Raw genomic sequence first — 14480 nt, 5'->3', positions numbered from 1 at the left:
TAACGACCAAATTTGGCAAAACATCACATACTTAAAGAAAAACAGGTGTAGCAAGGGAGACATACTTTGAATCGTTCAAGATGGATTAATATTCCAAAGGTATATTTATCTCACCTGTGTCCTACAGGTCAGAAGAATCAAACCTATGTTCAAGTTTTGAGCCTCGTTTAAATAAAGACTTGTCCACTTATACGGAATAAGTCGTAGAACTATCCCATACCTTTGATATACTTCTTACACGTTTTGACCAAATGAAAAACCTCAGTTGAACCAATGATTCTTTGTAGATTTTGCTATTTTGTGCTTTGCTTAATATTGTTCCTCTTTTTTTCTCTCTGTTTGTGTTTGTGTGATCAGGGATGCTGAGGTCCCTCATGCGACAGGGGCAGTATTTCTGTCACGAGTGCGGGAAGAGTTTCAGTCAGCCTAGCCACCTGCGCACTCATATGAGATCCCATACGGGTAAGTACAGCCGACATGGACGTTAAAACACACTCAAAGGAATACAGATTACATACGTACACATAGATCTAGTGACTGGACAAAATAATGGACAAACCACTATTGATTTATAAATCAATACTATTCTTAAATCAATACAATTTTCAATACAATCAGTATTGAAGCTTTTAAGCCTTGAATTTTGTTGTAATTGGTTTTACTTGCTCATTGCTGGGGGTTGCACAGACCTCCTTGCTCTATGTGTAAAAGAATAATAGTAGCTAATTGGAAAATTAACCTTGGTGATAACAGCAATAATAAGTGTGTTTTTGAGGTATTAAAGGATCCCAGTCCTTACACCCAGTCCTTTAATGGGAGTTTTCAAAGCCATTTGCCACAGCTAAAAGAAGTTGTAAAGAAAAAAATGGTTGGTAGTCAAGCTGCAAGACCATCAGTCACCGAGAGTGTAAAATTATTTAAAAAGGGAAAGCTATGACAGTCATAGACTAATGACCTCAGCAAAGAGCAACAGCAATGACAATTTACTTTACAGTACTGTGCATAAGAGAGGTCTTTAACCTGTAGAACAACCAGATTAGCCACTTGTTATTCATGTATTACTAGACTTTCCCATTTTTTTGGCACTCCTTCAACAGTCACTCATTCCTGTGCCACCTGTGCACACACATCATCATCCTCGCAGCTATTTATCCACGCAGAAACACTCGCATGAGATATAGAGAATATATGCACGGGGATTCACGTTCTCCACCATATTTCATCGCCTGACTCTCCATACGTCGGCTGTGTTCCTGCTTTCTCCAAAATAAATCAAAACAGATCTTTTTGTTCAGTTAAGTGTGACAGCCAGTCTGTGAGTCCTTCCCCGCCCTGGGCTGGGCAGCTGTCTCTATTTTTTAAACTGAAACATGATTTGCTCCAGATACTGACCTGTGACAAATTGTATACATTATTAATCACATGTCAATTAGAGAGATGGAATTGCGCATTCTAATGAAGCAGAACAGCATTTGTCCACGCCAGCCTTATGAATCCATTTGCATGCGTCCTGATGCTATTCACTAAACAGCTTGATTCAGACATCCTACCTTTTCCTCTACTTTCTCCTTTTCCCCCACTACTTTCCGTTTCCTCTGTCCCCTTTTCTTTTCTTTACATTTCCTCCTTTCTCTGCTTTTCTTTTTTTGTTTAAATTTCCTTTCCTTTCTACCTTTATATTTCCCTCTCATTGTAGCTTTTCTCCTCTTTTCCTCTTCTGTCTTCTCCTTCACGTCACCTTTTTCCATATTCTCCTCCTCATTACTTTCTCTTACTCCTTACTCTTCCATTTCCTCCAGTTTGATCTCATCTAAATATTTCCTCTAATTATTCCATTGTTTTCCTCTAGTTTCTTCTCTGATTTTCTCCTCACCTCTTTTTCCCATTGCTCTCGTCTCCTCTCACCTTTTCCTCTCTCCTCTTCGGTTCTTGGCTGCCTGCTTTCCTCCCTCCTCACTTCTTCCTTCCTCCTCCTCTTCTCTCCCCTCTCCTGTCCTGTCATGTCCATCAGCCGGGCCTGCAGTGATGACAGTAGACAGTGAGTTAAGTAGCTTCTTTATAGAGAGTGTGAATGATATGTGGCACAGCCAGTGATTCTAAGTGACAGAGGCCAAATGGTAAGTGATGCGGTGCTCAGCTTCCCCCTGAGCCCTACTGTAAATACACACACACTGCATTAACACACAAACACACACTCGCCCATGCGTAGGCTCATAGGCTCTGTAAACACTTGCCGAGGCTGTAATTAATGGTGTCACCAGCGGTTGTCTTCAGCATGGACGTGCACACACAGGAAAGGCCAGCCACCCCGAGGCCTCCATTAACATGCGTCATATTAAATCACTGACTTGCCTCCACCAGGTTCCATCACCATCATCACCACCATCATCACCATCATCATCACTGCCAGCTCCCCTCTATTAGCAAAGGTGCTGGTGGCAAATGCTACCGTGTGCGTATGGTGGTGGAAGAGAAAAAAAAACAAACAAAACAAACAAAAAAAAATGCTTGTGTGGATCTGGTAGAGCTTTTAACCAAATGCCCTCCTCCCCCTCCCCTTCCTCCACCCCTCCCCCTCCTTCTCCCCCCACAGTTGGGTTTGATTTTAACGGACTCCACAGAGGTACTGACGCTCACACCACCGCTTCTGAAGCTCCCAAACAAGTATGTGGCACGATGGCTAATCACTGGGCTCCCCCATCGCTTCTGCATGTTTCTTATTATTACTGTCTCACCTCCGCATGTGCGTGTCTGTGTCAATCCTGCACCCCCCATCTTGTTGTGAATGTTTTTTTTTTTTTCATGTGTAACAGTCACACGTGGCACTGTCTGCACCTGGCATTAACACCTGGCATTCTCACATCTGAAGTTTTTTTTTTGCTGGATCACACCTGACATCAGCATGTGTGTCCAGTGCACATATCACAACTGAAAACTGAAAAGATTCTGTTTTCTTTCAATTCTGGTGACTTTTATGTTTTAATTACACCTGAAGGATTTTTTTTTTTAATTAACGGGGAAGAAGCAACCCGACACTTGTAAATTTCCCTCAAATCTTATTGGATAAAATTAGAACCACATACTGCAGTTTTTTGTAGTTCTTTAGTTGCTAATTTTTCACTTAACACTGACAAAACTGAAATGAAAATTTTTCTTATTTGCACCAAATTTCTGATTTTGGAATATATGATTCTTCTGTTATAAATTCAGTGTGTTTAGTCTTTGCCTGCACTGAATTTACTGTTTTAAATATCTATAAAACAACTTATCAGCACTGTAATCATGTCTAAAGGTCCATAGGTAATTTAGGGTAAATGGCTCTATAGTACATTTTGGTTACATTTGATCATTATATTTCCTTCTCTATGTTAAAAATGTGGTACAAGTGGACAGTAGTTCATTTCATAAAAACCTTCATCAAAGCAGTTTATAAAAACTCTTTGAAATGCTAATCAGCAAATCAATCAATTCATGTTAATGACCACACAGCTAAACTGGTGGGATCTGATTCCAATGCAGTGTCCAACAGTACAGTTCAATCAGAAGAACTGCATGTTGGTAGTTAGCAAGAGGAATGATCATACGTGCAGACGCTGGTGGCTGCAAACTTATCAGTTGGTGACAGTTATGTTTGTTTCAGTGTTGGCTGTGATTCTCCTACCACATCACAGCAAGGAAACACAGGTGGGGAAAAAAGATGTTTGGTTTGACGTACAGAAGAGCTCTACCTAGAAGAACTCAAACTTCATCAATAAAAAAATTGTGACTCTTAGCACCGAGCATCAGAGATGGAGAGATATTGGCAGCTATTTTGATAATAAAGTAACAGGTGAGGTCGCTTTTCAAGCAGAAATGCCAAAAATCGACTGGCTCCAGCTCATCAATTGAGAGGATTTGTTTCTTTCTTTTGTCTTGTATGACAGTAAATTGAATATATTTGGGTTTTTATATTGTTGGTTGGACAAATGAAAGACTCCACATGGAACGATAATGGAGACAATTCAAAAGAATTTTGAGGATTATCTGTAAATGAGACTTAACACAAACTGTTAAGAAATTTAACAAGTTGCAAAAATCCTTAGTTCCTTTAATGACTTTCAGAGTTTTTTGAGTCAGTGATGGAGACGAGCATTGAGGCAGAGGGAAGAGAGGAGTAAATCTGTTCTGCTTTGACATTCGGAGAGAGCTGTGTTCTACACGCTGCGCCTCCATCTTAATTAATCACACACACACACCCGCATGGACTCAGATTTACCGCACACTATGAATGATGGGAGCAGGCGAGGCAGAGGGGTCCAATTAGATGTAGTGTTGACGCTGCTTTACGGTGACGATAACCTTTAGTATAATGTAGTGCACCGGTCCCGTCAGCGATGTTTCCTCGCAGGACGATGTCGTGGAGGTTCTCGCTTTCCTTTCACGTCTCACCCTCACCGTCTTTCCAGCTGCTTTTTTTTTTTTTTTTGATTTTTGTGTGATTAATTATATCTTTTTTGTTTTTATCTCTCTCTTTCTCACCCTCCCCCCTTTTTCTCTCTTTCTTTCTCTCTGTTGTGTTTCTGATGATGTATGATAACAGCTATATTTCCCAGTTTCTTCTTCAGGGAGAGGGGTTCGGGAGGGGCAGGGGGAGTCATTTGTTTTCCCGCTTTGATATTCCTCCATTTATCAAAATGATAATTAGGTGCAATTAAATGGCAATCTCATTTGTTTTGTTCAGGTGTTTGTTGCTTTTTTTTTACTATTATTATTTCTTTTTTTTTTGCAGAGGTGTCTGTGCCATTGTAGGTCAGTCTAATTAGAAGAGAGAGTATAGGGTGTGTGTGGATTGTGTTTGAATATGTGTGTGTGTGTTGGGGATGGGGCTGGGTAGGGGGGGTGTGTGGGGTTGTGTCTGTGTGGGGGCGGGGGGGCAACTTAGGTGATTGAGAGAAATGCTTAGAGAGAAAAGTAGGACTGCTCAGACAGGAGATGTGTGGCGCTTCTCTCCAGATGGCAGGAAACAGAAAGGAAGAGTTAGTCCATCTGGGTCAGGAGAGAGAAGCAAAGTTAACTTTTTAAGTGAAATTAGGTATAAAAAATTAAATGTGAATGCTGCTCTTGACCTGCTTAATGCTTCCCTACGTCTAGTTGAATGCCGTCATGTGTCTTGGTTTATGTTTGTCTGTGTTTGCTTGTTTTTCTCCCTTTTTTTGTTTCCACTGCAGGGAGTCTCATCTGTGGTTTACATCGTTGTGTCTTGTTAAATCCCTGTATATTCACAATTCCCTAAAGAGTCTTGTCCTCTCCAAAACCTATGTATAACGGCACCTGTGGCCTCGAACCTGACCTATTAACTGTGTGTGTGTGTTCCTCAGGGGAGAGGCCATTCTGCTGCCAGCTCTGCCCATACCGAGCCTCTCAGAAAGGGAACCTAAAGACGCATGTCCAGAGTGTCCACCATATGCCTTTTGACAACAGCCAGTATCCAGACACAAGGAGCTTGTTACTGAGCCAGGAGGAGCAAGGAGCGCTGGCTGCCAAACACCCACCAACACCACAAAAACAATAACAGTAAACCACCTGATAGACCAGGATCTGGACTTGGGACACGACTAGTCAGGGATTCACACAACCCAAAAACACCGTCAGCATTCCTAAAAATCAGAGGACTGGAAGTAGGACCCAGGACTCACGACTGACTTTTTGAGCTTCTCCTCGCCACCCATCATCCTTTAATGACCTTAGAAGAATTTGCTTCAGTGAAGGTTCTTGTAGTTTTTGAAAGTTTTTGTCTTGTAAAAAAGCTAGTTAAAACTGTGGTAGACGATTGTAAAATCACAAAATGGGACCACAGAGGAAGAGTGTCTTGTCTCCTAAAGGAAAGAATTCACAATGAAATTCTGCAGTTTGAAATTCAGGTCTGCACAGAAGTAGAAATATTTCTCTACAGAGAAGAAATGAAGAATGAAATATAAAGATTTAGCCCGAAAGCTGGACTCATATTTTGCTTGTCTTTTTTTTCTGTGAAGGTTGGCAAAAAGGAGCAAGCTGTGTACAGTTTACATCACCTTAAAGGATATCTGAATTTAGAGGCCCCACAGAATTGAAAGAGTTACCTCTTGCTGCCCTTTTGGAGGTACCAGCAAGTAAAGTTGCTTGGCACAGCTTTACAAGAAAAGCAAAATTTTTATGAAAAGAAGAGGAAAAACTGAACTTGACTGCAGTTGCGGTCTAATCAAGGACTGTGGCATTGCATGGCTGCTGTAGTTGCCCCCATCTCCCATTATTTTTTAGCTTTGTTGTATGAGTTTGTACATTCCTCAGGACACCAATCATCTAAGAGATGACATGAGAGAGGAGAAGATGCTCTGCCCTTCATCAGCAGTCAGCTGACACACTGCAAGTTCGTCTCCTCTGGGCTAAGTCGTGAATACGAAGACTTGCATCTCCGTGTGCACTCCAGAGTGCAGTGACCACTCTTGAGGCTGTACAGCTGATGATTAGAAGGAGAGAGAGAGAGAGTGTTGAAGAGAGGTAGGATTGAAGAGAGAGAGAGAGAAAGAGAGAGGAGAGAAAAAGAGAGAGAGAACGCTAATGGGGGTGTCTGCTTTAGTGCTCATTAAAAAGAGTGTGCGTTTTTAATAGCCAATATAAATGAGCGTACCATTTTTATGGTCATTCAATTATTGTCCATTTAAGAGGAAAGGACTGCGAGGAGGCAGTTTTCCCTTCATATTAGGGAGTGTTTCCCACACCGACACTTCTGACTTTGAATTAGACTCCAAAACAGTGGGAGTGGCGGGAAGACGTTGGTGGACTTAAACTTATGTAAATGCGAAGGAGAATATGGCACTGCTAGTTTTAGCCAGAAAACATACATCTTAATATTTCCCATTGCTAATTGCTAATTGCCTGTTGATCTCCTTAAAATTAATGTGATGGGATCTTTGGTACATCTTAGATTTTGCTGAAAGCCTGTCAGCAGCCCACGATACCTTAACACATTACCTCCCACCCTAAGTTCCCTAAGTAATCTGAGAGGATCACAGGATAGTTACTGGGATAGGAAAAAATCAGAAACATACTGTTTCTGTTTTCTCTGAATTGAATGAATGAATTTTCTCTTGTAAAATAGTGGAAATCATCTAAAAATTTTTAAAGTTAAATAATTTGAGGGGGAAAATCAAAGCCAGGCGAGCTGTTTCTCCCTGTCTCCAGTCTTTGTATTAAGCTAAGCTCGTTAGCTGCTAACTCTAGCCTCATATTTAACGAACAGACATGAGTCTTGACAAGAAAGTAAATGTGCATATTTCCCAAAATGTGCAGCTATTAATTTAAACTTGGCAGTTTAAATCATATATACACTGTATGTTAATGTGCACATGCCTCAAAACAAACAACCAGAGATTCAGAGCTAATTTCGTTAACATTTTAAGCAGACTAATGAGCCAAACTCCCATGCTGTGAGTTTAATTTCTCGAACTGAGATGGGAAGATTTGCATTCCAGAAGGACAGAGTGAAGAGGTCAGAGAGAGAGAGAGAGAGAGAGAGAGAGATCGAGAGCAGCCAGAGGTCAGGAGGTCAGGCTTCCAGAGAGTTCAGGGATAAGTACATGAGGGGAGACATTTTGAAGCCTATACTGAACAGTAGAGCCATCACAGCCTTAACACAGGTGTGTGTGTGAGTGTGCTTTAACGCATGTGTATGTTGATTCTTTTCAAACCTCTCCACCACTCCCTACTTCTGTGTACTCCAGCCTCCCTCTAGATGCCTTGTATACCAGCCTTCCTCCTCTGCAATGAAAGCCTGTTTTAAGTTTGTTGGCTGGTATAAAGGTAGAACTGTTCTTTGCAAGGACAAAATGTTTTTTTTTTTTCTTTGGTGTCCTGTGCTTAGTTTTCTCCCCTCAGCGGTCTCTGAGATTGAAAAAGCCATGCCTTGACACACTGGGGAAAAGAAGAAGAAAAGAAAGGCAGTTCAAAGTAGCTCCAGCTTAAAGAGCAAGAGCAGAACTGTCGGTTGGCGGAGACATTTTTGTACGCATAAAATCAAAATTCACACCGGTTAAAGATTACGGAGCATACAGTACTGTACTTCCCATCTATTGTGAGACCTCAGTAGTTTTTACATGATGATGAAATGTTTGCTATACCAGTGGGTTGTTTAGATATGCATACAATATTGTGTGCTTGAATATGCCTAATAATACACAGATGTGTATACTGAAGGTGTGGGTAGTGAAAATACTTGAAACGGATACTCTAGCCTTCGAGGTAGTGTAGTACTAATACCAATGTACAGAATTCCCTTTAAGATTAACTCCTCAGTTATGAATTTGTACTCCGAAGTGTGACTTAGAAAAACTATGAAGCGGGAGTGAGTGTATGTAATATAAACTGTATATCTGTAATCCACTTTTACCAAACCCTTTATAAACAGCAGTAGAAACCAAATGGCATTACTAGTGCACTTAGACTAGGTTACTGCTTTAACCGTTCTCAATTCGTCCTATTCTAGCTAAGGTTTCTTTGAGAATGTCTTTTTAATGGTGCCAGCTAACACACTTCAAAGTCATTTCTGTTTTAGAGGATGTTTTTCTTTTTGTTTTTCTTTCTTTCTTTCTTTTTTTAGGATGATTCCATAGATTTTAATGACAAACGATTTGTTGTGTGACAGCTGTGTGGCGCAGCTTTTTAGCTACGTTTCCTCATGGAATTGATAATGCTAGGTGCAGCAGTGCTTATTTTTTCATAAAGATGTAAGAGTGTGTTTTTAGTCTTTCTCTTTGCTAAACTGTAGGATTTGTTCAGTAGCTAGTCATGGCTGCCCTCCCAGAGGGGCTGGCAGGTGTTGTTCTTTTCTCTTTGGTTGGGTTTTTATCATGCCTCTTAAGTTGTATTATTTGTGTCCTTATTGCTTTTTTTATTTGTTATGAACTTCATGATTAATTTACCTTAGAAGACATTATTATTCCAAATGTATTTGGTTGATATCTGTATTTATTATCACTTCAAAAACGATAAGAGGACAGAGGCAGACAGGAGCGTTTGTTTTAATTTGATTTTTCTGGGTTGTTTTTGTTTTATAACGTGTCGTTTTCAAGCCAGCAAGCCGATGTGAAAGCTCTACCTCGTCTGAGCCATTCTCAGTTCTGTTACACTTTTGTACATCATTTCAAAAAGATGTAATGTCATGTCCACAATAAAGACACACAAAATGGCACCTGTTGGCAGTGTTTCATCTGGTTTTGCTTGTTTTGCCGTTGTGACTGAACACGTCCAAGTTTAGATGAAAAAGCTTCACAGATTCACAGTTTTCAGAGATTATTTTTCCCTTTTACTCACACTACTGGTGTGAAATTTACAAAGAACCATGCAGTGAACTGTCTGTGAATATTGACAGGGAAAAAAAAACTGAACATATTTTGTTTTTTTTCTGTGTGTCTCTCTCACACACCTTATTCTTGCCTGGGTCACCTATAGTTATCAGATGTTACTGTCAGCACTGTGCACACAAGCTATACTGGTATAGCAACCCTAAATATCGAATAGAGAAGTCAGTCTTCCCTCACGACAGCTACAATACAACAATACTACAATACAATCATGACAAAACATTGGCACCCAGCACGAATGAAGTACAACATAAATTACTTTAACAAAGATAGAATATTCTTCCAGAATAAACTGAATTAACATACTGTACAACTTTCTGCCTTCCTGACTGTTATGACAAACAGGGCAACTTTCTGTAAAAAAAAATGCTCCACATATAATCTCCTCTGCTTTCAGAAGAAAGTGAAAGTTGTCCATGATTCATGAGGACGAGGTGAAAACAGATCAGACCTGAGCCATCCTGCAAGCTGTTCGCTTTCATAGCATGTGACACATTTGATGGATAGTGACTTTGATGTTCGTCCGTGCCCGTTGGCACCTTGATGTCCATGTGTGGCCATGCGGTTGAAGTCGAGCTGCCAAGCAACTGTGATGAGAAACCCTCACCCTTCAACTACGAGGGACCACCTAGGGATTCATCGCTACTTTGCCAGTCTCTTTCATGTTCGGTGTCTATGTGCACCATCTGTCTGTCGGTTTGAGTGACGGCTGAATGACGGGTTCCCTCTGAGAACATGGCACATAACGTTAATGCCAGGCAGGCCTGCGGGCTGAGAAAAGACTGCAGCTGCCCGTCACTCTTCCCAACCTCATCAGTCACTGCGAAGGCAGACGTGACGGCCCTGAGCTCCCTGAAAAACCTGTTCGCTGACATCTCTTCTTTCTGTCACACAGCACAGAGAAGCAGACTGACTGACTGAATGACTGACTGAGGAGGAAAATGCACTGAATGTCAAGCTGACTCAAATTTGATGGATAGGTGTGTTGTAGAACAGAGTATAATGTGCTTTTTCCCCCCCCACATCTTTATGTGCCGTAAAAGGTAGCTGCCACTGTTCTTTTTAGAAGTTGTTGCTTTTACAGAGGTGTAACCACAGGGGTATCAACAGATTACTTTTTCCCATTGCACATAGAATGTGTGTGAGAGATTGGATTTTTAGACTGACACACGTTAACTGGTATTATGTGACCATTCAGATACCCTGAACTTTAAACTGACATATTTCACTCAGAATCACATTCTGACCTGAATGTGAAAGCCTAAAACAACATTTAGACCCCCAACGAGTGTAAGAAACCCCCTTCAACTACACTTTTTCAATACTGGAAATCAGGGGGCTACGTCTGACAATGTTTGCAACTTTCCAAACCTGACAAGCAAACCCATGTCATGCAGTAGTGAAGTGAGAAAGATGGCAGAATTCCAACTCTCTATCTCTCTTTTTTCATTCCTTACTACTATTTTCACCACTTTTCATGTTGTGAAACAACAAGTGTTGCACTAAGAAGAACTTCAAGAAGGAGACTGTACAAAAATGTGTTATCCCCCTTTGAATGATTATCATGTCTTGGTCCTCTCTATGACAGGCTTTTGATCCTGCCTTTGAGTTTGGCCAGAACAGAAACAGAGATCAGAACTGCTATAAATCTGTCTTTAGACATGGTTGGACAACACTTCAAACTAGTTTGTTTCAAGCATACACTGGAACTGTTTGACATTTTATGAAATATTCTTATTTGCTTTCTCGCTCAGAGTTAGATGAAAAGATCAATATCATTATCATATCTGTCCAGTTTAAAAAAAAAGGTAGTCATTAGGTGGTTAGCCACCTCTATAGCTCATTAATTAACACAATATATCTTGATTGTTCCGTGACTTGTAGGAACCAAGGTGTAAAGACCACAAGTTGCAGTTGTTCAGTGGGTTATGAGACTATTTCTTGGCAGGGAGCAGTTACTTTTTGAAGTTTTCTCCTCAGTTTTTATGCTAATCTAAGCCTTTCATTCACAGCAAATAAATGAGCATGGTATCAATCTTCTCAAACTCTCAGCAAGAAAGATGATATCTTGCAAAATGTCAAATCATTGCCTTAAGATAGATGTTTTGTCAGGACATGGTGAGCTTTACAAAAATTAAAATGATTTTTACTCTTTCTCATTTTCTAATAAACAAATAAATTACTAATAATTGGGTATAACGTTTTCAAATTCTACAACAGTTTAAAGCATGTTTGGGTAAGATTATTGACTACACTACGACTACAACTATACCAGAAGACCCACCACATATACTGCACAGACTGTGTTTACAAGGATTCCTTCATTTATCTTAAAACAAAAACTCAAGCCATCCAGTCCTACACATGGTAACTTGAATTGAGAGTCAGGCTCTAACCTTTGTTACATGTTTCTGAGCTTTGCATTTCATCCATGTGTGTCTGGTATCTCTCTCATTTTTGCTGCATGTAAGAATGAACTGTAGTCATCCCTCCGGAGCAGATTCTTCTCTTCCTCTTTGCATGTAACCCTTTGTAGCTCTGCTGTGTACAGTCCGAGTCAGAGGGCACGATCTGTATCTGCCACCAGGGAGCACTATCCCTCTCTAATGGCTGCTAAACGGTCTTCCTCAGGAAGGCAAGGGCCACATCACAGACCAAATGGCTCTTGTATATGTACAATAGCGGCGGCAGTGTGGGCAATGGAGGGGTAAATATACTTAAAACACACTACGGCGTAAATCAGCATGGCAGCCTTGACTACAGTTACCACCAGAGAGTCCGACTCCTCCGCATTTCCCAGGCAAAAGGCCAAACGCATTTACAACACTTCAAGTGTCTGCGACACAAGAACGCCCTCTCCACTGTGAAATATGTAAATATTGCACTAATCAAAGGGTGGTGGAATCGCAAAATGCCACGGAAAGGTTATGACCTGGAGCCTGTGCTAATAGGGGAGCGAGGGAGGGGGAGGAAGGGGAGGTGTTGGAGGGAGAGCTGTGGGTTGAGTTGTGGTCGTGGGGGTGGGGGGGAGGTGGTGGTGGAGGAGGGTGGTGGTGGGGGGGTGGTGGTGGTGAAGGAGGGCGGGGGAGTAGAGGAGTGACAGCTACCACAGGCGTTTCTCCTGCCTGAGGAGGACCTTCACATGCTGACCTCCGCCTCCTGCACTCCAATGCTCTGACAGTAATGAATAGGAAGGGGCTGTTTATGCATATCAAATGTTATTTACTCTCCCACAGTCAACTGTAGCCACAGAGGATAGAAAGAGAGAGGAGCACAAAAAAAAAAAAAACACAGGATATTCCCAAAGACCGTGGGCTGCCATTAGAACAATGTGGACAAGAATGCAGAGGCCTCTGCGGTGCACTGAGGTTAATCTATCTATCGCAGTGAATTACATGACATGGTTTTTGTGGGGCTTGAGCTTGACTTGCTTTTAAAATGCTGCATTGTTCACTGCCTTGATTTCCTTCCAGGATTTGAGTGCTTGACAGATACAGAGTACCTACATGAAAACAAGCCCTTGTAAGTATATAAGTGAACTTGACAATGAACTCCTCTTGATATCTAGCCCACATGATTATTTACTTCAACTATCTCCTGCTCTACCAAACTAAAGTCTATATCCAGAGACAGAATCAGGGGGGATGTTAACATACATTCTAGTCATGTAATATATTTTTAAGCAGGATTAATTCTTTTCCACATTGACATGATTGGTCTTAAATAGCGCAAACCTTAAAGCCAGAGGGAGGAAAAGCCTGAGCGGAATTATTCAAGGGAATGACGTCCGACGAGAAGCTCAAGAAAATGACCTTGAGCGCGAACAATGAAGAATCGGCCGCCAGAAAACGTTTGTGTTTTTCCAGAGCCTGCGTGTCATCGTCATCGGTTTACCGCTCGGCTTCATTTTCCATCACCCCTTGTGAGAATTAAGTTGGATCTTAAGTATGTAAATGAGAACCTATTCTGTGGCCCCCACCCTCTCTTATATGAATCCCAGGACAGACCATGACATTTAACATCGCCTTCACTAATTTGTGCTTAATAGCCAAAAAGTGATTAGAATTAACATTAATGACATTTCATATGTCTCCCCTTTTACATTCATTGCCCCTTCTCTGCTGCTGATACTTAACCAGCTAATGCTGGTGGCTGATTCTTGCGGCTTAAATTTCACGTTACACTCACGGCAGAAACCTTTCAGTCGCCCTTTTTTACACTTTTCTTTTTTTCTGCTCCTTTGCAAGAAGACAACAAGGAAGGAGAATTAAAGGGAGGGGTGGTGTTATAAAGCCTTTAAGTTGGGAATCTATTCTATCGGTCACACCCTCTTTACCAATTGACATGAACATCACAGCAGATTAAGAAAAAGGGGGATCATCTCTTTTCTGGCTCAGCGCCTGTTCTATCACCCTCAGCCCTTCTTGTTGAAACAAATGCTGTCCGATACCCTTCATCTCTTCTCTTCCTCTTCTCCTTCAGCGGCTTGAACCTCACTCCGCTATGGTTTTCTTCCAGTAAAGCCAAATCACAGAGGATAACATGGCCTGAAGAAATGCTAGTTTTTTGTTTTTGTTTTGGCTTATATCTGTACTTGGAGATGATTATTGCGTGAAAAATGAACAATGTGTTTCTATCAAACAACAGAGTCTACCAGTCACTCCGCCCTCCTCTTTGGTAATTAGTGATGGTCTCCAACCTTGTTCAAGGGCGCTGAGCATTTCCCATGTGCTATAGGGAGGTCACCCAATCCTACCGCAAGCATGTGACAAAGGTGGTCCAACATCAGCCTCACCAGTTACACATTTTTCATAATATGATGCTAATGTAATGGCAAACACCTCTTTTTAGAGGGAAATGGAACAAAGGTAGGGATAGAGGAATGCAGTAGGGTTTAATTATCATAAACTCATGTAACATCATTCTTACATTTGGAAGCCAACATAATTTTTAATTTATAAATTCATGGGATATTTTGATAAAATATAGTAAAACTCATCAGATTAAACTGACTTACTAATTCAATAAAAAAAATGATCCATTTCAAATAAGAAGCTTGCATTACAACTCATTTCAGTATCAGTATCATTTCTCTTCTCTATT

The 14480-nt window shown here is 41.0% G+C and overlaps 1 protein-coding gene across 3 annotated transcripts in view; it reads left to right on the top strand.

The window, feature by feature from the left end:
• LOC121185960 (zinc finger protein 516-like) overlaps positions 1-14257 on the top strand; it is a 51402-nt gene extending 37145 nt beyond the window's left edge. For 2 of the 3 annotated variants that reach the window (XM_041044511.1, XM_041044510.1), the window contains exons 4-6: positions 358-462; positions 2594-2664; positions 5358-9205. In XM_041044511.1, the coding sequence (XP_040900445.1) occupies positions 358-462; positions 2594-2664; positions 5358-5417 (236 nt within the window). In that variant the 3' untranslated portion in view covers positions 5418-9205. Of the gene's footprint in view, positions 1-357; positions 463-2593; positions 2665-5357; positions 9206-14245 lie in introns of those variants that run through there. The other variant, XR_005894395.1, reaches the window with a different exon arrangement.
• The last annotated feature ends 223 nt before the right edge of the window (positions 14258-14480 follow it).

Source organism: Toxotes jaculatrix, chromosome 8, assembly GCF_017976425.1.
Source record: "Toxotes jaculatrix isolate fToxJac2 chromosome 8, fToxJac2.pri, whole genome shotgun sequence".
Taxonomy (NCBI): domain Eukaryota; kingdom Metazoa; phylum Chordata; class Actinopteri; family Toxotidae; genus Toxotes; species Toxotes jaculatrix.
The sequence above is the reverse complement of the archived record's forward strand: the minus strand, read 5'-3'. Positions and strand labels throughout refer to the sequence as shown.